We start from the raw sequence: 22,033 nt of genomic DNA on the forward strand, positions 1-22,033 counted from the left end.
TTCCCCACACCCTTGCCGTTGCCCTACCCCACCGCATCGCTTCTTCCTCCTCGTCTCGCCCTCTCTCTCCACCTGACCTCTACTGCTCCCCCTCCCTCTCCCTCTGTCTCCTCCACATGCTCGCTGCGAGCGCGAAAGGAAACCTAGGCGGCATCACCGACTTATTTACTTGGATTTGAGAATATACTGGTTTAACCATCAGCCTGGATAATAAGGTCATCATGGATGTTCTTCCAAGAAGTGCACCAAGAGGAGCTCCAGATTGAGACATTTCCTTGGGAAATTTGGTAGAACAAATTTTCCTGGAGTAAATGGAAAACTTTGAGAATGGATGTCCAAGAAGCTGATTTTGGCTTGTTGGGTTAGGCCTCCAGATAGTAGTGTGCAGGAAGTACTTGGATTTGAGGATTCGGGGTAACTAACTATTGGGCCGGTCCGCTATCCTCCAGGCAGAAGCAAGAATGAGCCCATGGTTTAACGGCTGCCAAATTTCGAATTCATAGGTCTCCTTCTTTCTTTTGGCGCGCAAATGCTTTTCCAAGCTGCTAAGTATAGAGGCTTGCTTGTGTGGTCCATGTTATCCCCTGTCCACCAGAAGTTCCCGATGATAGATGTAATTTTTGGTAGGAACTTTTTCGAAAAGATAATGTTAGACATGTAGTAAACAGGGATCGAGGAAAATACTGATTTGATAAGTTCAAGGCGAGCAGCATGGGAAAGGGAATTTTCCCTATAAGTGGAAAGCTTTGATTTAAACCTACCTAGGATAAAGTTGTAGGCTTCTGTTCCGTTCTTCGCCGATGGAATGGGAGGGTGGACAAAGATTTCATCTATGAGAGGCACCGAGAAAATATTTCTGATTTGTTCTTGAGTGTGAGTGTCAACTTGCAAAGTTTGTTTAATGTGCCGAGCTTCTATTATTGTTGCTTCTGCACACATAAGAAGATCATGTGCAAGAAGGAGAGAATGGATTGGAGGGCAATTTGGTCCAAGCCGAGAGCAGCGTCTGTAAGAGCCTGCTGAAGAAGCAAGGACACCTCATTTATAGCTAGCACAAAAAGGTATGGGGATAGGGTACACCCTTGTCGAATTCAACGGGTACCGACAAAGCTTGCATATGCCTGCCCATTTATTGATGACAACAGAAAAGGAAGGCGTGGAAATACAGAAACGAACAAGCTTGATGAAATGACCATGCAACCCTTTACGTGCCAGGGCCGACACTACGAAACTCCATTCAAGTCTATCAAAACCTTTTGCAAGGTCAATTTTAAACATGAAAGACTCGTCCTTCCGGGATGGCAATTGAAAAGAATGAGTGATCTCCTATATAATATGTTGAGCTTCCATTGTCGTTGCTTCTCCACAGATAAGAAGATCATATGCAAAAATGAGAGAATTGATAGGGGGTAATTTGGTCCAAGCCCGATACCTGCGAGAGCAGCAATATTCGTAAGAGCCCGTTGAAGTAGCAAGGACAATTCATTTATGGACAAAACAAAAAGATAGGGTGATAGGGGCATCCTTGTCGAATTCCGCGGGTACCGACAAAGTTTGCATATGCCCTACCATTGATGATACCAGAAAAGGAAGGCGTGGAAATACAGGAACGGATAAGATTTATGAAATGACCATGCAACCCTTTACGTACGAGAGCCGATATAATGAAACTCCATTCAAGTCTGTCGAAAGCTTTTGCAAGATCTATTTTTGAGCATGAAACCCTTGTCCTTCGAGGAGGCTAATTGAAAAGAGTGAGTGAGCTACTATAATTTGATCACTTATTCCGCTTCTCTCTGTGAAAGCTTGTTGCGAAGGGTGGATATAGTTAGTGAGAAGAGGCTTGAGTCTATTTGTAATGCATAGACTGATAGGACGATAATTTGCAGGTACTTGTGAGATGAGCCTTTTAGGGATAAGCTTTTTGAATACAATTCAGGTGGATGGTTTTCTCCCTATGTTGTGAGCATTGAAAAACTTTGTTCTAGATACGGATCTTTTCAAGTCTCAAATATATTATTTTGTAAAAAAAGAAACGCAACAACTAGTCAAAGTAGATACCTAGAAACAGTGCACAGCCGGACAGCCCCCGACGAGCGCGTGCACGGCTGCACCACAGCACCGCCACCGCCGCGTCGTCGTCCTCGCCTCCACCGAGCAAGCGAGCCGCCCGCGACCACACGAGGATTGGAGACAAAACTGCCCACAGAACGGAAGAGAACCGCAGGATTCGAGCCCCGACGGAACGAGAGGCCAGCGTTGCTGATCGCCCAGCACATAAAAATGACTAATAAAGTGGGCGAGGCGAGGAGATAAAGCAGCCACGCGAATTTCGCGTCATTTTTTCTTCCCCACACCCTTGCCTTGCTTGCCCTACCCCACCCCACCGCACCGCTTCTTCCTCCTCGTCTCGTCTCCTTGTCTACCTCACCCTGCTCCCTCCTCTCTCTCCTCCACACCCTCCCGGCGAGCGCTAAACGAAACCTAGGCGCCTTTCCCTTTCGGGAAACCTCCCACCGCCGGCGGCACCGCCGCCTATTTACTCCGCCCGCGGTTCGTTCTGGTCTGCCGTCCGTGATTTGGTACGGATGTTCCGGGCCGACCAATCCTAATATCCCGCTTCTGGCCTGCAGGTACTCCGCGCGGGGCCGTGGTCCCCTCTCCCTCGCGGCCGGGATTCCTGGGTGCGCGCCCAGCGGCGTGGTTGCCAGCCACTGAATCCGGTAGAGGAACAGCACTAGTTCTCGGAGGGGAATGCTCCGGTGCGGCGTGATCTTAATCCACGGCCACCGGCTAGTTTCCTCGGCGTAGGTTTCAGGCATGGAAGGGACAACGGCGGCGGAGGTGGGCGGCGGCGGGGTGGGGGATGCGCAGATTAAGCCCGTGCCGCCGCAGCCGTCGGGGAGCGAGGCGCTGGAGATGCCGGCCACGCCGCTCCCTCTAACCCGCGAGCTCGACTGGTCCGAGCACTTCTCCTTCTTCAACTCCGAGGCCGGCACCACCACGGACGGGGCTAGGGGCGTCGCCCTGTCCAACTCCGTCTCGCGGCCCGCCGACAGCGTCACCCAGCAGCAGCGGTGCCTCGACAGCGGCGCCGACGAGAGGGTGGAGGAGCTCACCGTCAGGAACTGCATCAGTTCGGAAGCCCAGCCCGAGGCCTCCGCTGCCGGGAGCTCCGGCGGCGGGGAGAGGCCGGCGGTCATGAGGGGCCTGTGGGGCAACTTCACAAGGATGGCCTGGAGGACTGGGGATGCGGCTAGCAGGGAGGCATTATTAGCAGCGAGCCGTGGCGACACTGCTAGGGAGAACTTAGCAGCGAGTCGCGGCGACGTTGCAAACATGAGGAATGGTGATCTGGTTGGCAGGGAGAACTTTGCTGTGAATCGTGGCGACACTGCAAACTTGAGGAATGGCGATGTGGTTAGCAGGGAGAATTTGGCGGTGAACCTCGGCAACAATAAGATCTCTCTCAACTTTGATGCCTCTTCTGCCAAGGAAATGCCGTTCAGCCGCGCCGAAAATGCGACTAGTACAGACTTCAATATGTCATTTGGTAGTCAGCAGCAGCAGCACATTCTGTCCTCGCGGCCCAATCAAAGCGAGCAGCAGCAGCAGCATATCCTGTCGTCACGGCACAATCAAAGCGAGCAGCAGCAGCAGCATATTCTGTCGTCACGGCACAATCAAAGCGAGCAGCAGCAGCAGCATATTCTGTCGTCACGGCACAATCAAAGCGAGCAGCAGCAGCAGCATATCCTGTCGTCACGACCCAATCAAAGCGAGCAGCAGCAGCAGCATATCCTCTCCTCACGGCCGAATCAAGGCGAGCAGCAGCAGCAGCATGTCCTCTCCTCACGGCCGAATCAAGGCGACCAGCAGCAGCATATCCTGTCTTCACGGCCAAATCAAAGCGAGCAACAGCAGCATATGCTGTCCTCACGGCCGAATCAAGGCGAGCAACAGCAGCAGCATATCCTGTCCTCATGGCAGAATCAAGGTGAGCAACAGCGGACTGAAAGGGAGAACGGTATGAAGATGAGTAGCTTCTCTAATAGAATTATTGATCAGATGAGGAGCAAGACTGCAACACCCTCATCTGGGCTTCAGGGTTCCCCGCTTAAGAATGGATTCAAGGGTAAAGGGGTTTCCCACCAAGCTGCACGCGAGGACATGCAGCTTCAAGCTAGCGCAAGACTCAGGGCCCCTATTCCTAAGATTCCTATCTCAACGCACGACCCTGTCACCAGATTGGACGGTACATTTTTCAACGCTGCCGGAAATGTTACCGAATCTCAGCATGAGGGAACCAGCCTGAGGGAACTAATTAAGCCTGCACGCCAAGCGATGAGCAAATTTGAGAAAATGCATTTGTTTAAGCAGATCCTTGATCATGTAGACAAATCTCATGCACAGGGTTTAACCTTACAGCATTTACGGCCATCGTATTTTATAGTCACATCTCCAAACCAAGTAAAATATACTGGTTCTTATACTACACAAGATTTATCAGCCCCAGCCAAACCGGAAATGGCCGCAGATGAGGTTTTTAACAGAAAACGGTTCTTAGATCAGAAAACTGCGCTGCAAGAATCTAATGGCAATGGAAATTCAATCCTAAAGTATCAGAAGGTCGGTGAACAAGGTTCTGTTGCCATCAGGCGACCGATACATGCCTTCCGGACTGACCACAGAGGGGGCAACCAACGTGAAGGCGCTGATTTAGGTGCTTCAGGACAGGGAAATTCTAGTTGCACTGCCAGAGGACGTTTTAAGTTTGGCGAACCTTACTATGGCAGTAATGCATCTTATGCCCAGCGTTCATCTAATTACGGCAACCAAGAATCAGTAGTTGAACCGAGGGTGCTGGAAGATAGCTGGTACAGAAGCCCAGAAGAGCTCAGTCAATTGAAAGGCACATTCCCATCCAACATCTACAGCCTTGGGGTTCTTCTATTTGAGGTATGTTGGTTACTTTCACAACATTTCCTGAAAGGCTGTAATAGGATTTGTAAGGGGTCTCTGAATTTTAAACGCTTCGAATGCTCATAGAAGTGAAGTGACAGTATGAATAGTATTTGTTTGCACCTCAAGAAGTCATTTTCTGGACGGTTTTACTCTAGCGTTCTATTTAATCCATGTGGTTTTAATTATAGAATCTACTTATGAGGTTTCAACATTTTCACACTAGCATATCATAGTGTTTCCTGCTTATTAGACAGCATGTCCGGCTGGTCTGCTGTTTTCTGTTGTTCAGCAGCAATCTGATTGCTGGAAGCATCTGTTGCTAGATTATAATATTTACTGCAAGTTCGACATATATCTAGTTGAATTGTGCAATTGTGTTTGAGACCATGGAATAATTTTTTGTTTGAATATTCTATTATTACCTGCTTATCTAGGCTGTATGAAAAGGCATATCACTATCCTTGTTAACCATGATCACCTTGTATGGCATCTTAGTGCTACAGCATATTCCACTAGTAGCTATTCTTGTTTGCATGTAATTCCATATGTTCTATGTTCAGACAGTTAAGGTATTGAATGAGTTAATTCTTTTAACAGCTGTTTTGCTGCTGTGAGACATGGGAGCAGCATTGTGCTGCAATGTCAGATCTTCGCCATCGGATCCTGCCTCCAAGTTTTCTTTCAGAAAGTCCCAGAGAGGCTGGCTTCTGCCTTTGGCTAGTGCATCCGGATCCTTGTTCTCGACCTAAGGCAAAGTGAGCAATTCTATCTCTACTCAACTTTAAAAGGCTTTTACTAACTGATTAATTGGATACAGTCAAATGCTCGTTGAGTACCGTTCTGATGAATGATTAAAGTTACATTCAAGTTAAAGGAAGAGCTCCCAGGACATGGTTATTTCAATATATGATGAGAACTGACTATTCATTGTACATGCATTGCCTTTGTTTGCTTCTGGTCTCATAAATGTATCTGTAGCTGTAGGGCAGCTGTTCCTCTAACTCTAATTCCTAGAGATATTTTCATATAATTGTACAGTGACTTGAGTTTTTTGTTAATTTGTTTCGTGTCTAATATAAGTATATAACAAGTCTTCACCACGTGCAGACTGGAGAAAATAGTTCCACGTCAATTCATATTTAACAGCATTTTTTCTTCTTTTTGCCAGGGATATTCAAGGATGTGACTTGATAAATGAGGGTCGGGATTTGTCGTTGTTAGATAAGGAACCAGCTGCTGTCAATGAGGACGACACAGAATCTGGTTTGTTACTGAATTTCCTTTCTCAACTGAAAGAAGAAAAGGAGATGCAGGCTGCCAAGTTATCAGCAGATCTTGCAAGCTTGCAAACTGATATTGTAGAGGCTGATAGAAGACACTCGTTAAGGATGGGGTTCACTTTAGAGGACATGGATGTACTGGCAAGTTCTAATGATGTGCCAGGCACTTCATCAAATGCCTTGAGAGGAGGGGCCTTGTTATCAGGTGCGATACCGCCATCAGTCAGGTCAAGCATATACGAGGAGAGGGTGATGAGGAATCTGGAGCAGCTTGAAAATGCATATTACTCCATGAGGTCCACCATTGACACATCGGATACTAATGTAATTAAGCGTCCTGATAATGATGCTTTGAGGGTCCGTGAAAACTTCTCCCAACTTCACAGTGACACCGATGTTATGGATGGGCAAACAGACCGCCTTGGGTGCTTTTTTGATGGTCTATGCAAATATGCCCGTCATAGTAGGTTTGAAGTACGAGGGATTTTGAAGAACGCTGATATACTTAGCTCGCCAAATGTGATTTGCTCTTTGAGTTTTGACCGAGATGAAGAATATTTTGCTACTGCTGGGGTTTCAAAGAAAATCAAAATATTTGAATTCAATGCTCTTTTGAATGATCGTGTTGACATTCATTATCCTTTAGTAGAGATGCCTAGTAAGTCCAAGCTTAGTTGTGTCTCTTGGAACAACTATATAAAGAACTACTTGGCATCAACAGACTATGATGGCACTGTTCAGGTATGTATCTAATGGATGTGCTATGCCGTTATATGTTTGCCCAGATACTCATCGCATGATTTTTTTCCTAATCTCTAAGTAAAACATATCTGTAGGACCAACGTGGCATATTTCCTTCATTTTCGTTGCATTTCTTTTCCCTAGCTTTACAGCATATCGTGGATAATTTGGTTTTCTGCTATTACTTAAGTACCAGCTGTGTACTTGTGGATCTAGCATAGTACTGATTGTTATGATAGTGTTCTATGGATTTTGGCATCATCTTTACTATTAGTTTGCAATCGGTGGTGTCCGTACGTGAAAAAGCCGCTGTATGTCAAAAATAAATAAATGGTGGCAACGTTTCGTTCGATCGACTTCCACGAAAATCTGAGGAAAACCAAGAAAACCAGGGAAGTACGTCGTCCTCCGGCGAGCGCTCCCTCCTGTCGTGTTAGCAATGTGGTACTATTCCCTGGCGTGCCTGACCCAATCTCTACTTATACACGCGCCTGACCACGTCGATTATCCAGCCTAGATGGCGTCCAAGCGGAGGGTTTGCCCGTGTCGACGGAGGCAAGCAAGTCGGCGCTGGCCTGTGTTGCGGCCATCGACCAAGACAAGCAAGTCTTCGCCGTCTGCTGACGAATATTCGTGGTTGACTGTATTGGAGGCTGCTGCGACCTGCTCGCTTGCCGACGGCCTCGACCCCCTGCTGCTCATCCCAAGTAACAGGGCGGAGCTAATCCCCGTATTGTCAGGGAACTACCGCTAGCAGCCTATGTGCCCGGCCCTCTTTGATGAGCTCTAATCGCGTCCAGATCTTGGGAGAGGTCAAGCGAGAGAAAGATCGATTAACTGCATCTCCACTCTCCATCCGTGACAGCCAAGGAGATCACGGGCCCCTTTGCAAGACATGGACAGAGGTACGATTGACGTGTGTACGTGTGTGTGCAGAGGTTGGTGAGGTGAATCCATGGGCGCTTTGGCTGTCGTTGCCGATAAAGATGGATGAGTACCGAGCGCGCATGCATATCCTAAGATTGGGGAATTTACACCGTTGGTTCACGCCATGCAAATTGACCATGAAATCTTGTGTTATCTGTTGTCATCGTATATCTACCATATATTAGTATCGAGAAAGTGTACACGTGGAGAGGTTACCTCTTTAAAAAGGGGCACGATACCGAGAGAAGAGATATGGAAGGAATTTCAATGTTAATAAAAGAAAAATGCGCTGCAACGCGCGGGCATTGCGTTAGTATCCTCATAATGTTAGTTGTGGGCAAGACAATTTGCTGTCTGTCATGCCTATTTCTTTTATGTTTGGGTTAGTTTCTTTGTTATCATTATGGTTAATTGGTTATGATTTGTGAGGAACATCATAGACAATTCTATTATTGTAGAGAAGTAATTTAAAGTTGAATCAGTGAGCTTCAGCATTCAGGCTATGCTTGGAAACAGCAAAGCGATTACTGTTTGAGGATAGGCATATCATTTCCTTGTGTTGAATTTCACGCGGAAAGCTTTAGGTGTTCAGGAAACAATGGACAATATTGTTCGGATTTCAGCTCTTCGATAGTATATCTATGTACATGTCCTGAAAAAGATAGCAGTATTGATGAACATCCAACACTACGTACTCATTCCTATAAAAGAAAATTTTCGTGCTCATTAAAACATTTTCCATTTTTAGTTGCTTCCCACAGTTATATTCATTTGTTTCTTTTGGTTGTGTGGTGAGTCATTATTTCTTTTGCATGCTTACCTGGAAATGCACCAGACATTATTTACTTTATTTTCCCACTGGTTTAATGATCACTTTATCTCCGTGAAATGCAGCTATGGGATGCAAGCACTGGCCAAGGATTCACACAGTTTACCGAGCATCGGAAAAGAGCTTGGTCTGTGAGTTTCTCAGAGGTGGATCCAACTAAATTGGCAAGTGGGAGTGACGACTGTTGTGTGAAAGTGTGGAGTATTAACCAGGTATGTTACTTAGCTACATAAGTTGTTCTATTCCATTTTCACCGGGATCGTCTTAATTAGAGTAAGTATTTAAAAAATTGACCTTACTGGGCTGGGCTGCCTAATGGCTCAGAAATGCATGTTGGGCCAGCTGTGCTGGATCCAAGACTCATTCTTTTTGCCAGACCCTTGATGACCTGCTTTTCAGAATAACCAGCCAAATTAATTTGAACAGTAGAAAGTGCTATTAACATCTGTTTGTTTGACCGTTGCCAAGCAGCAAGAGTCACTATGCCTTCAATTACAAACACCATTCTCGCTCTTTGAAATATTATTTTTTGCATATTCCATAATATTATCATTTTCTCTAATGCAAGTTACGTCCTGTTGCTGTTACCAGAAAAATTGCGTCGACACAATAAGAAATGTGGCCAACGTATGCTGCGTACAGTTCTCTCCATACTCCTCTCGCATGTTAGCTTTTGGCTCAGCTGATTACAAGACATACTGTTATGATCTGAGGCATACTAGGATCCCCTGGTGTACCATTTCTGGACATGGGAAAGCTGTCAGCTATGTAAGATTCTTGGATCCAGAAACGCTTATATCTGCATCAACTGACAACACCTTGAAGATATGGGATCTCAACCAGACTAATCCCAGTGGCTTATCTACTAATGCTTGCAGTCTGACATTGAGTGGTCATACCAATGAGAAGGTATAAAATGTTTGCTAAATTATTGCTTTCTTTCTTTTGTAACTCATTTTCCGAGTTTGTGTATTATCAACCTCACTAAGTTTCTCCTGCAGAATTTTGTCGGATTATCTGTTCATGATGGATACATAACGTGTGGTTCTGAAAACAACGAAGTGAGTATTATATTGAATGCATATATTTTATTGTCATGCTAGCACTGAACTTTCTTTACCGAAACATGTTAAGCTTATTGTGTTCTCTTTGGTGGAAACCTTTTGTTGTAGCAGCCATTGTTAAGCAAATTTGATGCCCTGATGAAGTTGTAAATTTTCCATTGTTCTTGCAGTTTCCATGTACCTTATTCTCCCACATAAAAAAACATGGTCTCACGCTCCACACTGTTCCCGCCAACTTCACGCTTTTATAGCCCTCATTTCCCAACCTAATTACTTAATCATCAAACCCTCTAGTGTCGATGCTGTCATGGTATATTTTTCTGTTTGGGATGATGAGGTTAGATTATGCTATCTTGATTGTTTAACGTGGAAAATCTCATGCAGCAATTACTTCAAAAATCTGAAACTCATTTCACAACTATATATATCTAGCGGGTTAATTGAAGTGTGCTATTAATAAACCCTTCAGTACAAGAACTCATTTACTTGTGTTCGTTTGCAGGTATATTCTTACTACAAAACCTTTCCCATGCCAATAACTTCTCATAAGTTTGGTTCGATCGACCCAATAACTGGACAAGAGACAAACGATGATAACCAGCAATTTGTGTCGAGTGTCTGCTGGAGAGGGAGGTCAAATATGGTGGTGGCTGCCAACTCTAGTGGGAGCATTAAAGTTCTTGAGCTTGTTTGAACAAGCTGTCAGAGAAATTTACAGAATGAGATCTGGGTGCTGCGGTTGTGATGCTGTCTTGGTGATGCTTCGGTGACTGTATATTCCCTATCGACCATTCTGCCTTGTCAATGGACAAATAAGGCCGAGCTATCAGAGCGGTCAAAACACACAGTTGTTCAGTTCAAGCAACCTGCAACTGCCGACTATCGGTATTGTTTGCTTGAGACACCACCAGTGAAGTGTGCAACTGGAGGGGGTAGGAAAGGCCTCGGCCATTCTGAAAGGTAAACTGTGTTAGGAAGCCGCTTTGACATAGTACTTGCTAGTCAGCATCTCAAGGACGGCCTAGGGCTAGGTGTCTGTACAGATTTAGGGGCTCCAAGGGCCGTGTAATATATATCCTCGAACTGGTTGTGCTTTTGAGCTAGAACCTTACATGATAAGTCTGCGCGATCCATATCTCACAGGGACCAACCCAGTTTTGGTGTGCAGTGACTAACAGTCTAGCATGATGTGTGCTGAAGGTAGACATTGTTGTTCGAAGGAGCTAATCATGCATCTGATGTGTGTGAGAGTGAGTGATGCAACGAGGAAGAGTCTGTCTATGCCTAATTTTTTGTACTCCCCTTATTTAATTAGAGCAATATATTACTTACTGTATATATATAGCAAAAATGTGTTGTTGTTGAAGAGAAGAAAGATGATTCCGGCCGTGCAATTCAGATTAATCAAAGGTTGCCTGTTCCTAATATTTACGTACAACTGCCAGAAAACGTATTGCTATCATAGGTGCCGTGATTTTCATAGATAAATACTCGATTTAATGTGAAGGAAAACTGTACTAACACCCTCTTCAGACTTAGGCCTTGTAGGATTAAGTCCAAATATTTTTAAATAAATCATATCCACGACACACACCGCTGTCGTTTCTGAATCTAATAAGGCCAGTGAAGCAAGAAGCGATAGTTCATTTGCCGGGGACAGACTGGATGCAAACTAAAGAGCAGAGAAAAGAATGTTCAGTACCCTCTCGGAGAAATTTTCGGACATCAGACGAGCACTGAATTAACTGCATTTTCAGGTACCAGGCGTACACTGAATAAATTGCATCACGTATGGACGGGAACATAATATTATGCAATGCATCTCCCTATCAACTCTCCTACCTCAAGGTTTGTTCCCTGTCTGACACTATGTTGCCTTGCCGAAGACCAGCCGACCTGACCCAAAGTCTAACCATGAGTTTTTTTAATTGTAACAACTATACGTTATTGAAGCTGGAATTACCACGGCTGCTGGCACCAGATTTACCCTCCAATCCTCGTTAAGGGATTTTGATTGTATATATTTCAATTACCAGACTGTCTTTTTGTCTCAAGATTGCCTTCTTTGAACCACCAAACCAGCCAAACATAGCACTAGCACAGGTACGCACACATTTTTGGTTGTAGCGTCTATGCATAAACACTTGCCAATATTAGAGAAGAGAGACAGGGACCAGTAATAATAATAGGCAGCTCGCCATGGGTTCCCCACAAGGCCTCCTAGCTAACTAGCACCTCCATACAACGCCATTACAATCTTTTCTTCCACGCAGGGAGGAAAGGGAAGGACGCTCTTCAGGCCAAGGGAGGAAGAAGCTAATTAACCGGATCAATAAAGGAAGAGAGCGAGGTAGGCGCGTCAAGAACAATGGCGAGCAAGGCCCACCTCTCCTTCTTGCTTCTCTCGGTCGTCGTGGCCTCCCTGGTCGGCTCGTCCGCCGGCGTGTTCCACATCGTCGGCGCCGGCAAGGGGTGGACCATCGCCCCCAACCAGACCTACTACGCGGATTGGGCTCGCACCCGGGACATCCGTGTCGGCGACAAGCTCAGTAAGCTACAATTTCGACTGTCTCCCATTTTCGATCTGATGTGTGCATCTCAAGATGCAAGACGGGGGGATGTATATGTTCCTTCCAACCATTCTGTCCAATCTATTTTTTGTTGCAACTGTTTGTTTCGTGTGTTGCAGTGTTCTTGTACCGGAGCGGGGTGTACGACATCGTGCAGGTGCCGACCAAGGAGCTGTTCGACGCGTGCAGCATGAACAACGTCACCATGCGCTACCAGCTCGGTCCCACAATCATCAAGCTCACCGAGCCCGGCCCGCGCTACTACTTCTGCGGCGTCGGCAAGCACTGCGAGGGAGGGCAGAAGGTCGCCGTCAATGTCGCCCCAGCAGTGGCGGCCCCAGCCGTGGCGGCGCCAGCAGGGTTGCCCGTGCCAACGCCGCCGGCGTCGTTGGCGCAGCCAGCAAAGAAGAAACTATAGGAGAATTGTATGTATGTATGTATTTTTTGCGGCACAAATTAACAGCCATCTGGGCTTGGGTATATTTTACTGACGCTAAGCCACGGCGCAATTGGATCGTTCGTACGTACATCGATCGGATTTGGTGTACGTACAAAGTTGCCGTGTATGTACAGCAGAATGAGGTGTGGCACCGTGTGCCGGATTTGCTTTAGTATGTATCATTTCACCGTATCAGCTATATGTATACTAGAAAATTATTCACTGTGTTTCCATATTTCTTGAGGTCTCTGTTTATGTTTGGGAGATTGTGATTCTTACGAGTTACGAGGAAACGAGCTTGTATTCTTTTACTATCGTCTGTACACGGTCTCGCACTGGCGTTGTACTATGACATGTACTTCAATTAGCGGTACCCTTTACAGGAATACTTGTCTACCACCCGCTAAATGATACTAGCATGATACCATTTATCAAAATTCAAAATTTTAAGGTTTTAAATTTTTTTGAAAAAAATATATTAGTGTTCGCAAGATGTGTTTTCACAATCCCTAAATTTTTCAGGACCAAATTTGAAACACAAAGAGAAACGAAAAGGACAAATTGTCAATTTGTGCTTTGTCTTTTTTGACATTATGTTTTTTTTTATTCTTGGTGTGGGTTTCAAATTTGCTTCTGAAAATTGTAGGAATTGTAATCACGCATCCTATGAACAGTCACAATTTTACTTTTTCTAAAATTTAGAATTTTTGATTTTTGATTTTTTCTTTCGAAAACACGTGCAAAGCTTGCCATGTCCTCATAGAAGGAGAAGCAAACACAATTTACAAGAACCCTGCTAACTGATGCAAACATCAGAGCACGGTGACACTCACTCCACCCACACACATACTCCGCCTAAAGCCTACTCTCGCGCTTGATCTCCACTCCCTCCTCTCCTTGTAAATTCGGCTCGGAGTTAAGTTACCTGCGAACATTACCGAAAATCTTGCATTTCTCTGTTTCCATAGTGTCCAACCAGTTAGGATTATGAGAGTGCCAAAACGTTGTCTCTCACACTTCCTTGTTAGGATGATCTCCTCGCGTCCGAGCCCAACGGCTCGAACTCGGACCCTTGACCTCGTCCGCGCCCTGATCGGGGGCGTCCAACCGCATCTGGTTGGTGGGCCCCTGTCGCCTGTGCTATATATACAGTGGTGGGGGCGGTGGCACAGATCACGAGGTTGACCGGAGTGTCACTCGCCCCACCAAGACACCTACCGATCTAGGTCTGCACAGTGCCGACGGGAAGCTCCGCCGCCACCCCTCTCGTTCGACCTCACGCCGTCGTCGTCGCCATCGCCACCATGTCTACTTCGACGGATTCGTCCTCCTTGCAGGAGAAGGTAAATGCTCACAGACCCGCAGTATTCCATCCTACCCGGCTTAGATCTACACCTAGACGATCCTACAGATCAAACATTCCTCACTCTTTTCCTTATCTCTCCATCCACCATCTCTCCAGGTTGGTGTTTTGCTGCAGCACCTGAGTCTGTAGGTTCATTCTTCTCATGCAATTGAACCAAACATGTCTGGTAGAAGTGCATTGGGTTAGGATATGCTTCACAGTATCCTGATCCTGCAGACATGTAAAGCATGAATCTGGTTGATCCTGTAGGCTGCAGTCCATGTCTAGACCTTCTATCCAAGGTCCAGAACCGATACCTTATCACTAGCCAGCAAAAGATTTTACACTTCATGGGGGCATATGATCTCCAAATAGGTTTGCTCATGCTGAGATAGTATTGCCATGACACAACATATCGTAGGTCTCCTTTGCTAACTCATGCTCCAGATTTTTGAATTTTAATGACTGGGTTCATGGTATCATTTAGAGGGTTATATCACTAGATATTTTCCCCTTGTCTCACTAACACTCGTCTCCCAGCCACAAGAAACAGCTAGCACCATCCAGACAGACAGGACATGGGTATACAATACACGCAATTTCCAGTATCTGGTTATCTTCGTTTGGGCGGTTCTTTAGTACAGATGCATGAGACAACTATGTATGTACAATCGAATGAATACACCACTCACTCTCTATACTATGCATTACACCATGGAATATTACAAGATATATGTACTAGTTAGGTGCTTCCAACATCATCTGTGGAGGGTGCAGCTTCTCACTGCGGTGGTGCTGCGTTTTGATGATCCAGTGTGTTGTAGGTGTAGCCGCTCGAGGAGTTGAGTCCGTACTGCAGGGGCCAAATGAATACTGATTAGTTAGTTACACATCTTCCATTCAATAATAGATTGCTATCTTCAGTTCATGCAATATATGTCAGGTTGAAAATAGACTGCCAACATATTAACAATATCCAACTCAGGGGAACGTACTAGCATAAGGTTAGATCATCATAACCTTCCATGCTATATTAAATGATTCTTGAGCACTCTATAATTTTCATTTAAGTATATTGCTGATTCAATGTAGACCTGCTTTTACTCTAAAGCAATGATGAATAGCTGCAGCAAAACAACATCACCACTACTTGCTTGTGCAATTTTTACTTTACTTTGCCAAACAAGGCGCTTTGCAAAATATCCAGGGAAGTTTGTCTTGACAACTCAATACACATGATTCAGTTTAAAACTCCAGGCTGTAAATATTTGTGCCAAACAACTAATCTGTCATCCTCCCATGACTTGTCATAAGTTGACCCTGAAGCTAACACATGATCCAACATGATGATGATGCATACTCAACATTGAAAACACCACGTTAGCACCTTTTTCTTCAAATTGTTTGCTTAGTTAAAGCCTCGGAGGAGTAAACAAAATAAAGTGGCATTCGTTCAGAAATGCCTGAACTGTGGCGTGTACTACAATCAAGTTATGCTCAAAATCATGTGCTACCCATGTAGTGGTGTACAAGATAATTATGGTTGATACATAGGATCATGGCTGCAGGACATATGAAGCAGCTGAGAAGAGGGTAATGACTCATGAGTAACGGCGGGTTTTGAGATATAAAAGTTTGCAACAAAAAAATGAAAAGTATCAGAGAGCAAGAAATTGAATTGTTACCTTTTGCCTCATAGATGAGCTCCATAGTTGAGGATGGACACCTCTAGGGTCGGCGGTGGTTGGGAGATAGGACGGAGCGCCTTGGGCTACAAGAAGCGGCCTCCTTATGACCACAAAATCTTCGTCACTGTCGTAGTCATCACGCGAGGTCGAAACCATGGCTCGTAGAACCATCGCCAAGAGAAGAGAAAGTGCCTATACATGTAAATGGATCAGATCCTCCTCGAGACAGACAGGGTGAGTTGGTTTATCTTAGTTATTGGATATTGTGAAAGGCCATATAGCATCCAACTTGAAGCCGAGCACATTATAGTGATGATGTTTGCGCTGAAAAATCCCGGTGCAGGTTTACCAAGAATAAGCATGGGAGGGAACCTGTGTGGCGAGAGTAGCAAGAGCAGTCCATTTGCAGAGGTCAAGGTTGTTCTGCACGAACGAGACGAGGTTGTTGAGCTCTCCGGTGCGGTCATATGGCAGATCCTGCAAGGGAGAAAGATAAACAAGAGGATTCATTGTTGTACCAAATGAAACTATCTATCCAGGGAGTTGGGTCACCCAATCCAGGTTTTGTTGCACAAAATGAAACTATCTATCTAGAGAATGGGGTCACCCAATTAAGAGAACCCAATCCAGGTTTTGTTGTTCTTCTGCCCACCTGCATCCAGTGCTCGTTGAGGAGGAGATGGCCGGCCACGGAAGCCTCGAGCAGCAGCATCGCCATTGCCAAGACGGTGTACTGGATCGGTATCATCAATAGTTAGAGTGGTGAAACGAGGAAGATGCGTGTAAGCAAGCAAGAGAGGAACAGTGGTGAAAAGGAAAAGAAGGTGGACGTACGAAGCAGAGGCAGCACCCGCTGCTGATCTCGGCGGCGATGTACCCGGCGAGGAGGATGGCGCAGTAGAGGAGGCCGGCCGCCATGACGGCGCACGCGAACCTGCACGCGCGCAATCGAATTAGCACAGAGCTCAAGGTCCAACCCGCGGTAAGCAGGTAAGGAAGGGGCGGGGCGGGAGGTACCAGAGGTCGGGGAGGAGGTGGTCGAGGTGTAGCTCGTGGTGGCGCGCCCAGCGGGAGACGATCCAGGCGCCGTAGAGGACGGCGGAGACGGCGGCGAAGGCCTGGAGGAAGGCGAGGAACTTGAGCAGGAAACCAAGGAAGCAGCCCGCGCAACCTCCGCCGCCGGCGCCGTTCCTCCCGGACCGGCCACGAGCCATCGCCGGTCGATTGATCGACGGCCGAGCCAAAAGATTTGGATTTGGTTTCTTTGGAGAGGAGAGGAGAAGGAGCAAGGAAGGAAGAGGACGGATGAATGATTGACTCGGGAGGGTCCGGCCAGCTGGAGGCGAACCAAAGCAAATGTGAGCTGGCAACCTACACGTGGGCCATGCTCTGTATTACGTGTAGCCTTACCTTTGCAACTACCCATGTTGGTTAAACGTTTCACCCTCTAAAAAAGATGTTAAATTTTCGGTTTTACTAATTCTGGGTTGGCTGAAAATTAGCATAGTTGGTAGTAGTAAAATTACATGATTCGTGATAGCCATAAGTTGCAACATAGGTTTTCAACTGCAAGTGAGATTCTTTCTGGTGCACACGAGTTTGCAACTTTGATGACTTACCCGTGTGTTGCAAGTGTGCAAATTGACATCATCTGTCTGGCTAAATTCTTAGTCCACTCAGAATTTTCTCAAGATAAATGCATATCTATAATGCGCTAGGTGTCTACTGTTAGCTGGTTTGACTACCATGCATGCTTGTGGAAGCACTGATTATTGGTGCAAACATTCGTTCATTGGTGAAGAAAATCCTGAACGTAATATCTTTCTAAATATGCAACATTTAAAAAATGCAACATCGACTTGCAACATCTTATTGTTTATGCGTAAAAACTTGTGTCATGTAGCAAAAATGTTGTAATATTTTAGATAACCAATGTACCAAAAAGCAACAATGGATGCAACAAATCCACATTTGTTTGGGACAAAACATTGGTAAAACGTGTCATTGTTGTAACATAACAAATCAACACATACAACATATATGCCCAACAAATTCAACATTATTGGCAACATTAGAGGAACTATCTATAGCATACATCTAGAATAACATTGCAATATCTTGCACACGGGGACACAACAAAAAACCACACATGTAGCATGGTGCATTCGCCTTCACCGATAATGGCCGTGGCCAACGGCGTGACCAAGCATTTCCTTTTGTTTTCTGCATTTATTAGATTGCGGCGTTTTGTAGACCAAGCTAGATATAGTTTGTTTTTGAAAAAAAACTAAAAATAGCATTTTAAAAATTGATATTTTTAGAATTTTCCTAGATGTAGGTATGCTGTATATTTTACAAATGTACGAAATTTTAACTTGAAATGCCTTATATTATAGTGTGTTTAAATATAACAAGTGTGCTTTTAACTTCCATGCTCTATCTCTACTGTTAGCTGGTTTGACTACCATGCATTTTTATATATCGTGTAGCCAACTTAGTTTCTGAAATACCCACTTAGCAACAACCGCCATGAACTCCATAGTACTGATGTTGTGGATATACTTCATAGGTATACCATCGACATGGTCCGATTCCGGCAAGCCCGGGTGACCCACAGATGGTGGTGATGGCATATGGCCCACCGGGCAGCCCAGATCAAGATGGAAGATGTCCAACCCAGAAACAAGGAGTCGGATCCCAACCGACCTATGAGGTAGCCGGATCCGAACCGCCCTACGAAGGTAGCCGGATCCGAACCGCCCTACGAAGGTAGCCGGATCCGAACCGCCCTACAGAGGTACCCGGATCCGAACCGCCCTAGGAAGGTAGCCGGATCCGAACCGTCCTACGAGGTACCCGGATCCGAACCGACCTACAGAGGTACCCGAATCCGAAGAGGTCTATGCCAGGAGTCAGATCCGTGAAGGCCCATGAAGGAAGCCGGATCCATGACGACAAGTTAGGAATAGGTGGATCCTTGACGTACACGGCAAGACATTGTACCGTAGTTAGGCAACTTGTATTCCGGGTAGGACTCTCCATGTAAACCCTAGATCCGTGCGTCTTTATAAGCCGGATCCCGGGAGCCCTGAGGAGAGATCTCGAGCTAGAAACGAGACAACCACAACCATTGTAACAACGCGCAAGCGCCCAGATAATTCCAGACAAGCAGCAGTAGGCCCTGTCATCGTGCATGTGTTCCGAAGCTGGGTAACTCGCGTACTACCGTCCCGAGGACACTCCGCCCTATGGCCCCTACTTCTTTTCCCCCTCGTGAGGATCCCTCCTCCGAGGTACCGTCGAATAGGCAACGACAGTTGGCGCCCACCGTGGGGCCTGAGGCGTCTGGAGGCCGTAACCGGGAGGTTTCCGCCATGGGAAGCTACGACGACACGATCGCTGTGGGGTGTGTTCTTTACGCCGGAAACTTTCCGATCGTCCCTCCGGACGAGTTCTGGATTCCGGCTAGGACCAACCCCGTCAAGCTCTCCATCGCCCCAATCGGCGGCATCCACATCTTCATCGGCGAAATCGTCGATTTCGACGGAAACGCACTGGTAAGTAATGTAGCTACGACCGCCGCCGAGCAGGACGCAGCTGCAAAGATCCGATCCGAGTCGCTGGAGATTCCACGGAAGAATCCGCCTTAGACCTGGAAATTTCAAATTCTGGTTTTGGTAGTCGGATCCGCACCTATAGTTTGGTAGCCGGATCCATACCTATTTTTGGTTGCCGGATCCGCGCCTACATTTTTGGTAGTCGGATCCGCACCTATATTTTTGGTTGCCGGATCCAAGCCTACATTTTTGGTAGTCGGATCCGCACCTATTTTTTTGGTTGCCGGATCCGCGCCTACGTTTTTGATAGTCGGATCCGCCCCTATATTTTTGGTTGCCGGATCCGCGCCTACATTTTTGGTAGTCGGATCCGCACCTATATTTTTGGTTGCCGGATCCGCGCCTACGTTTTTGGTAGTCGGATCCGCCCCTATATTTTTGGTTGCCGGATCCGCGCCTACGTTTTTGGTAGTCGGATCCGCACCTATATTTTTGGTTGCCGGATCCGTGCCTACGTTTTTGGTAGTCGGATCCGCACCTATATTTTGGTAGCCGGATCCATACCTATTTTTGGTAGTCGGATCCGCACCTATATTTTTTGTAGCCGGATCCATACCAAAATTTTGTTAGATGGATCTGCACCTAAGTTTTTGGAAGTTGGATCCACACCTAAAATTTGGTAGGTGGATCCGCACCTAATTGTTGGTAGCCGGATCCGCGCCTATATTTTTGGTGATCGGATCCGCACCTACAGGACCACCGCGATAATCAATCTCGCACTGGCTCAACGGAACACCGAAGAAAAACCGTCACGAACATGCAAATCGTGGATCCATTGTCAGCTGTGCTATTCTGCTATACTAGATTGTATCACGGTCATGCTGGCGGAATCAACGTCTTCAAACGACATGATTTCAGAGCGTACCGACCGGGTCCATGGGATCATCAAGGACAAGACTAGTTTCCATCCGGATCGATTAATGGAAGCATGTGCCGTAGGCGGCTTGAAGCATTCGTGGAGCATATCACTTTTACTCCTTCGTGGGCTCCGTGTGAAGCAATCAAAGACTATTTTCTTGTTTCTTTATTTGCTGCATGCACAACATAAGAGGACCAGCAGTTCCGGGATCGATGCCTGAGCTGAGGACATTGGCGGAGACTTAGCAGGCGATTAAGTAGCCTCTTGTGCGGCCACTTTCGTCTTCGCTGTGGATTGCTGTGGATTGCTCCGACTCCATTACGCATGGCTTTGCGCTGGTGCGGATGGTTGTAACTCCAGCAATGGTTGGCTTTGCCACCGCTGATTGTTTCGACTCCGCCAAGACGGATTTGTCTCCACCACGACCAACATTGACTCCACTTAAAACAGCTAAGTTCTTATTTATACTTAATATTTTAAAATTTTATGATCATGAGATTAGATTGGTTCACTCATGTCCTGAGTCTTTTACCGCTTTCACTATTGATCATATATTTTCCACGATTTGCCTCGTGCTCGTGAAAAACTTTGCACTGTTTTTGCCGCCTAAGGCTCCAGTACGCTACAAAATTTCCGCCTTCGGGCGTTAGTTTGAGTTTTCTGGCCTACACGTTTTCTGTTATTTATATATGGATTCCTTAGTAGTGACATTTCGGTACTTAAAACTCTCTGTTTCTGAGGTTCTTGATTGTTTCGCTATTAAGCGCTGTCGCCTCAGCAGATGTTCTGTGTTTAAAATTTGCCGTCTCGCGAAAAGTCAAGCATATAAACCAGAAGAACGGATAAACCAGATCTTGCTTAAAACATATAAATTGCATTAACTGTTCAAGATAGTCGAGTTGTTTCCGCCTTGATAGTTTTATGTTGTTCAACTGCTGCATAGTTTCAGCTTTAAAAAATTTGTTCAAAGGCCGTTTTTATTCCGCCTTACATTTGTTCGTTGAACATGATCAAAGAAACAATTTAATACAAATGTGTTTTTGTGTTTATATATCAGGTGCATGATGCTTGGACCTTCAACAGTCCTCGAACTAAGGTGTTTTCAAGCAGACCTAGCAATCGCGAGAAGCCCAGGGGAAGCTAGCCGGATCCATATGAGATAAGGTTAGGCGGATCCGTAGCATGCACAGCTGGAAAAGCAACTTGAGTCTTGATTCCGCAATGCTTAGCCGGAACCAACCCTCGGGGGCTGCGATTTTGATCTTAAGTGAAAAGTGTGTTTCCTTTCGAGTATTAGTGCTGGAAATTTCCGCCTAGATGCTTGGGATTTACACTATTCCTTAGTCACATATAAAGATAAAGCTACTCTAAGAGCTCCAAGCCGGATTTTCAAGTAAATTCACCTTGGCGCTCGGGGGCTACATCGATGAAGTTCTCTTTGGAGCAACTAACCGAAAAATTTCCACCTTGACGCTTGGGGGCTAAGTTTCTGAGCATCGAGTCTCCTTGGAGCAAACCGACTCAACGCTCGGGGGCTACATACATATGGTTATGTCAAGAAAAATTTCAAAGATGGCGAAAATCTGGCTAACTAGCCGGATCCGCACCTAATTTTTGGTAGCCGGATCCGTACCTATATATTTGGTAGCCGGATCCGCGACTATTTTTTGGTAGCCGGATCCGCACCTAATTTTTGGTAGTCGGATCCG

General features: G+C 45.9%; 3 protein-coding genes across 3 annotated transcripts; 2 read left to right on the forward strand and 1 right to left on the reverse strand.

Moving 5' to 3' along the window:
- The first annotated feature begins 2,371 nt into the window (after nucleotides 1–2,371).
- On the forward strand, nucleotides 2,372–11,146 carry LOC124707072 (protein SUPPRESSOR OF PHYA-105 1-like). The gene is made up of 8 exons (XM_047238727.1): nucleotides 2,372–2,553; nucleotides 2,634–4,959; nucleotides 5,563–5,720; nucleotides 6,134–6,986; nucleotides 8,808–8,954; nucleotides 9,334–9,651; nucleotides 9,744–9,803; nucleotides 10,309–11,146. The coding sequence occupies exons 2-8, from the start codon at nucleotides 2,821–2,823 to the stop codon at nucleotides 10,498–10,500; spliced, it is 3,867 nt and encodes a 1,288-aa protein (XP_047094683.1). The 5' UTR covers nucleotides 2,372–2,553; nucleotides 2,634–2,820; the 3' UTR covers nucleotides 10,501–11,146.
- A 1,028-nt stretch (nucleotides 11,147–12,174) lies between these two features.
- LOC124648280 (umecyanin-like) lies at nucleotides 12,175–12,794 on the forward strand. The gene is made up of 2 exons (XM_047188071.1): nucleotides 12,175–12,355; nucleotides 12,496–12,794. The coding sequence occupies exons 1-2, from the start codon at nucleotides 12,175–12,177 to the stop codon at nucleotides 12,792–12,794; spliced, it is 480 nt and encodes a 159-aa protein (XP_047044027.1).
- A 1,951-nt stretch (nucleotides 12,795–14,745) lies between these two features.
- On the reverse strand, nucleotides 14,746–17,173 carry LOC124649501 (tetraspanin-18-like). The gene is made up of 6 exons (XM_047189121.1): nucleotides 16,866–17,173; nucleotides 16,683–16,782; nucleotides 16,501–16,581; nucleotides 16,221–16,325; nucleotides 15,846–16,040; nucleotides 14,746–15,013 (listed from the first exon to the last, which is right to left on the reverse strand). Exons 1-6 carry the CDS (start codon nucleotides 17,060–17,062, stop codon nucleotides 14,942–14,944), a joined length of 750 nt encoding a protein of 249 aa, XP_047045077.1. The 5' UTR covers nucleotides 17,063–17,173; the 3' UTR covers nucleotides 14,746–14,941.
- Nucleotides 17,174–22,033: the final 4,860 nt, after the last annotated feature.

This window comes from Lolium rigidum, chromosome 4 (assembly GCF_022539505.1).
Source record: "Lolium rigidum isolate FL_2022 chromosome 4, APGP_CSIRO_Lrig_0.1, whole genome shotgun sequence".
NCBI lineage: Eukaryota > Viridiplantae > Streptophyta > Magnoliopsida > Poales > Poaceae > Lolium > Lolium rigidum.

Bases quoted from the DNA above. Each gene is read 5' to 3' on its own strand.
- LOC124707072 (XM_047238727.1), top strand. From the start codon at position 2,821: ATGGAAGGGACAACGGCGGCGGAGGTGGGCGGCGGCGGGGTGGGGGAT. The intron at 8,955-9,333 runs GTATGTTACTTA...TGCTGTTACCAG, and splicing joins AAGTGTGGAGTATTAACCAG to AAAAATTGCGTCGACACAAT. The intron at 9,652-9,743 runs GTATAAAATGTT...TTTCTCCTGCAG, and splicing joins GTGGTCATACCAATGAGAAG to AATTTTGTCGGATTATCTGT.
- LOC124648280 (XM_047188071.1), top strand. From the start codon at position 12,175: ATGGCGAGCAAGGCCCACCTCTCCTTCTTGCTTCTCTCGGTCGTCGTG. The intron at 12,356-12,495 runs GTAAGCTACAAT...CGTGTGTTGCAG, and splicing joins CCGTGTCGGCGACAAGCTCA to TGTTCTTGTACCGGAGCGGG.
- LOC124649501 (XM_047189121.1), bottom strand. From the start codon at position 17,062: ATGGCTCGTGGCCGGTCCGGGAGGAACGGCGCCGGCGGCGGAGGTTGC. The intron at 16,582-16,682 runs GTACGTCCACCT...ATACCGATCCAG, and splicing joins GCGGGTGCTGCCTCTGCTTC to TACACCGTCTTGGCAATGGC. The intron at 16,326-16,500 runs GTGGGCAGAAGA...TCTCCCTTGCAG, and splicing joins TCAACGAGCACTGGATGCAG to GATCTGCCATATGACCGCAC.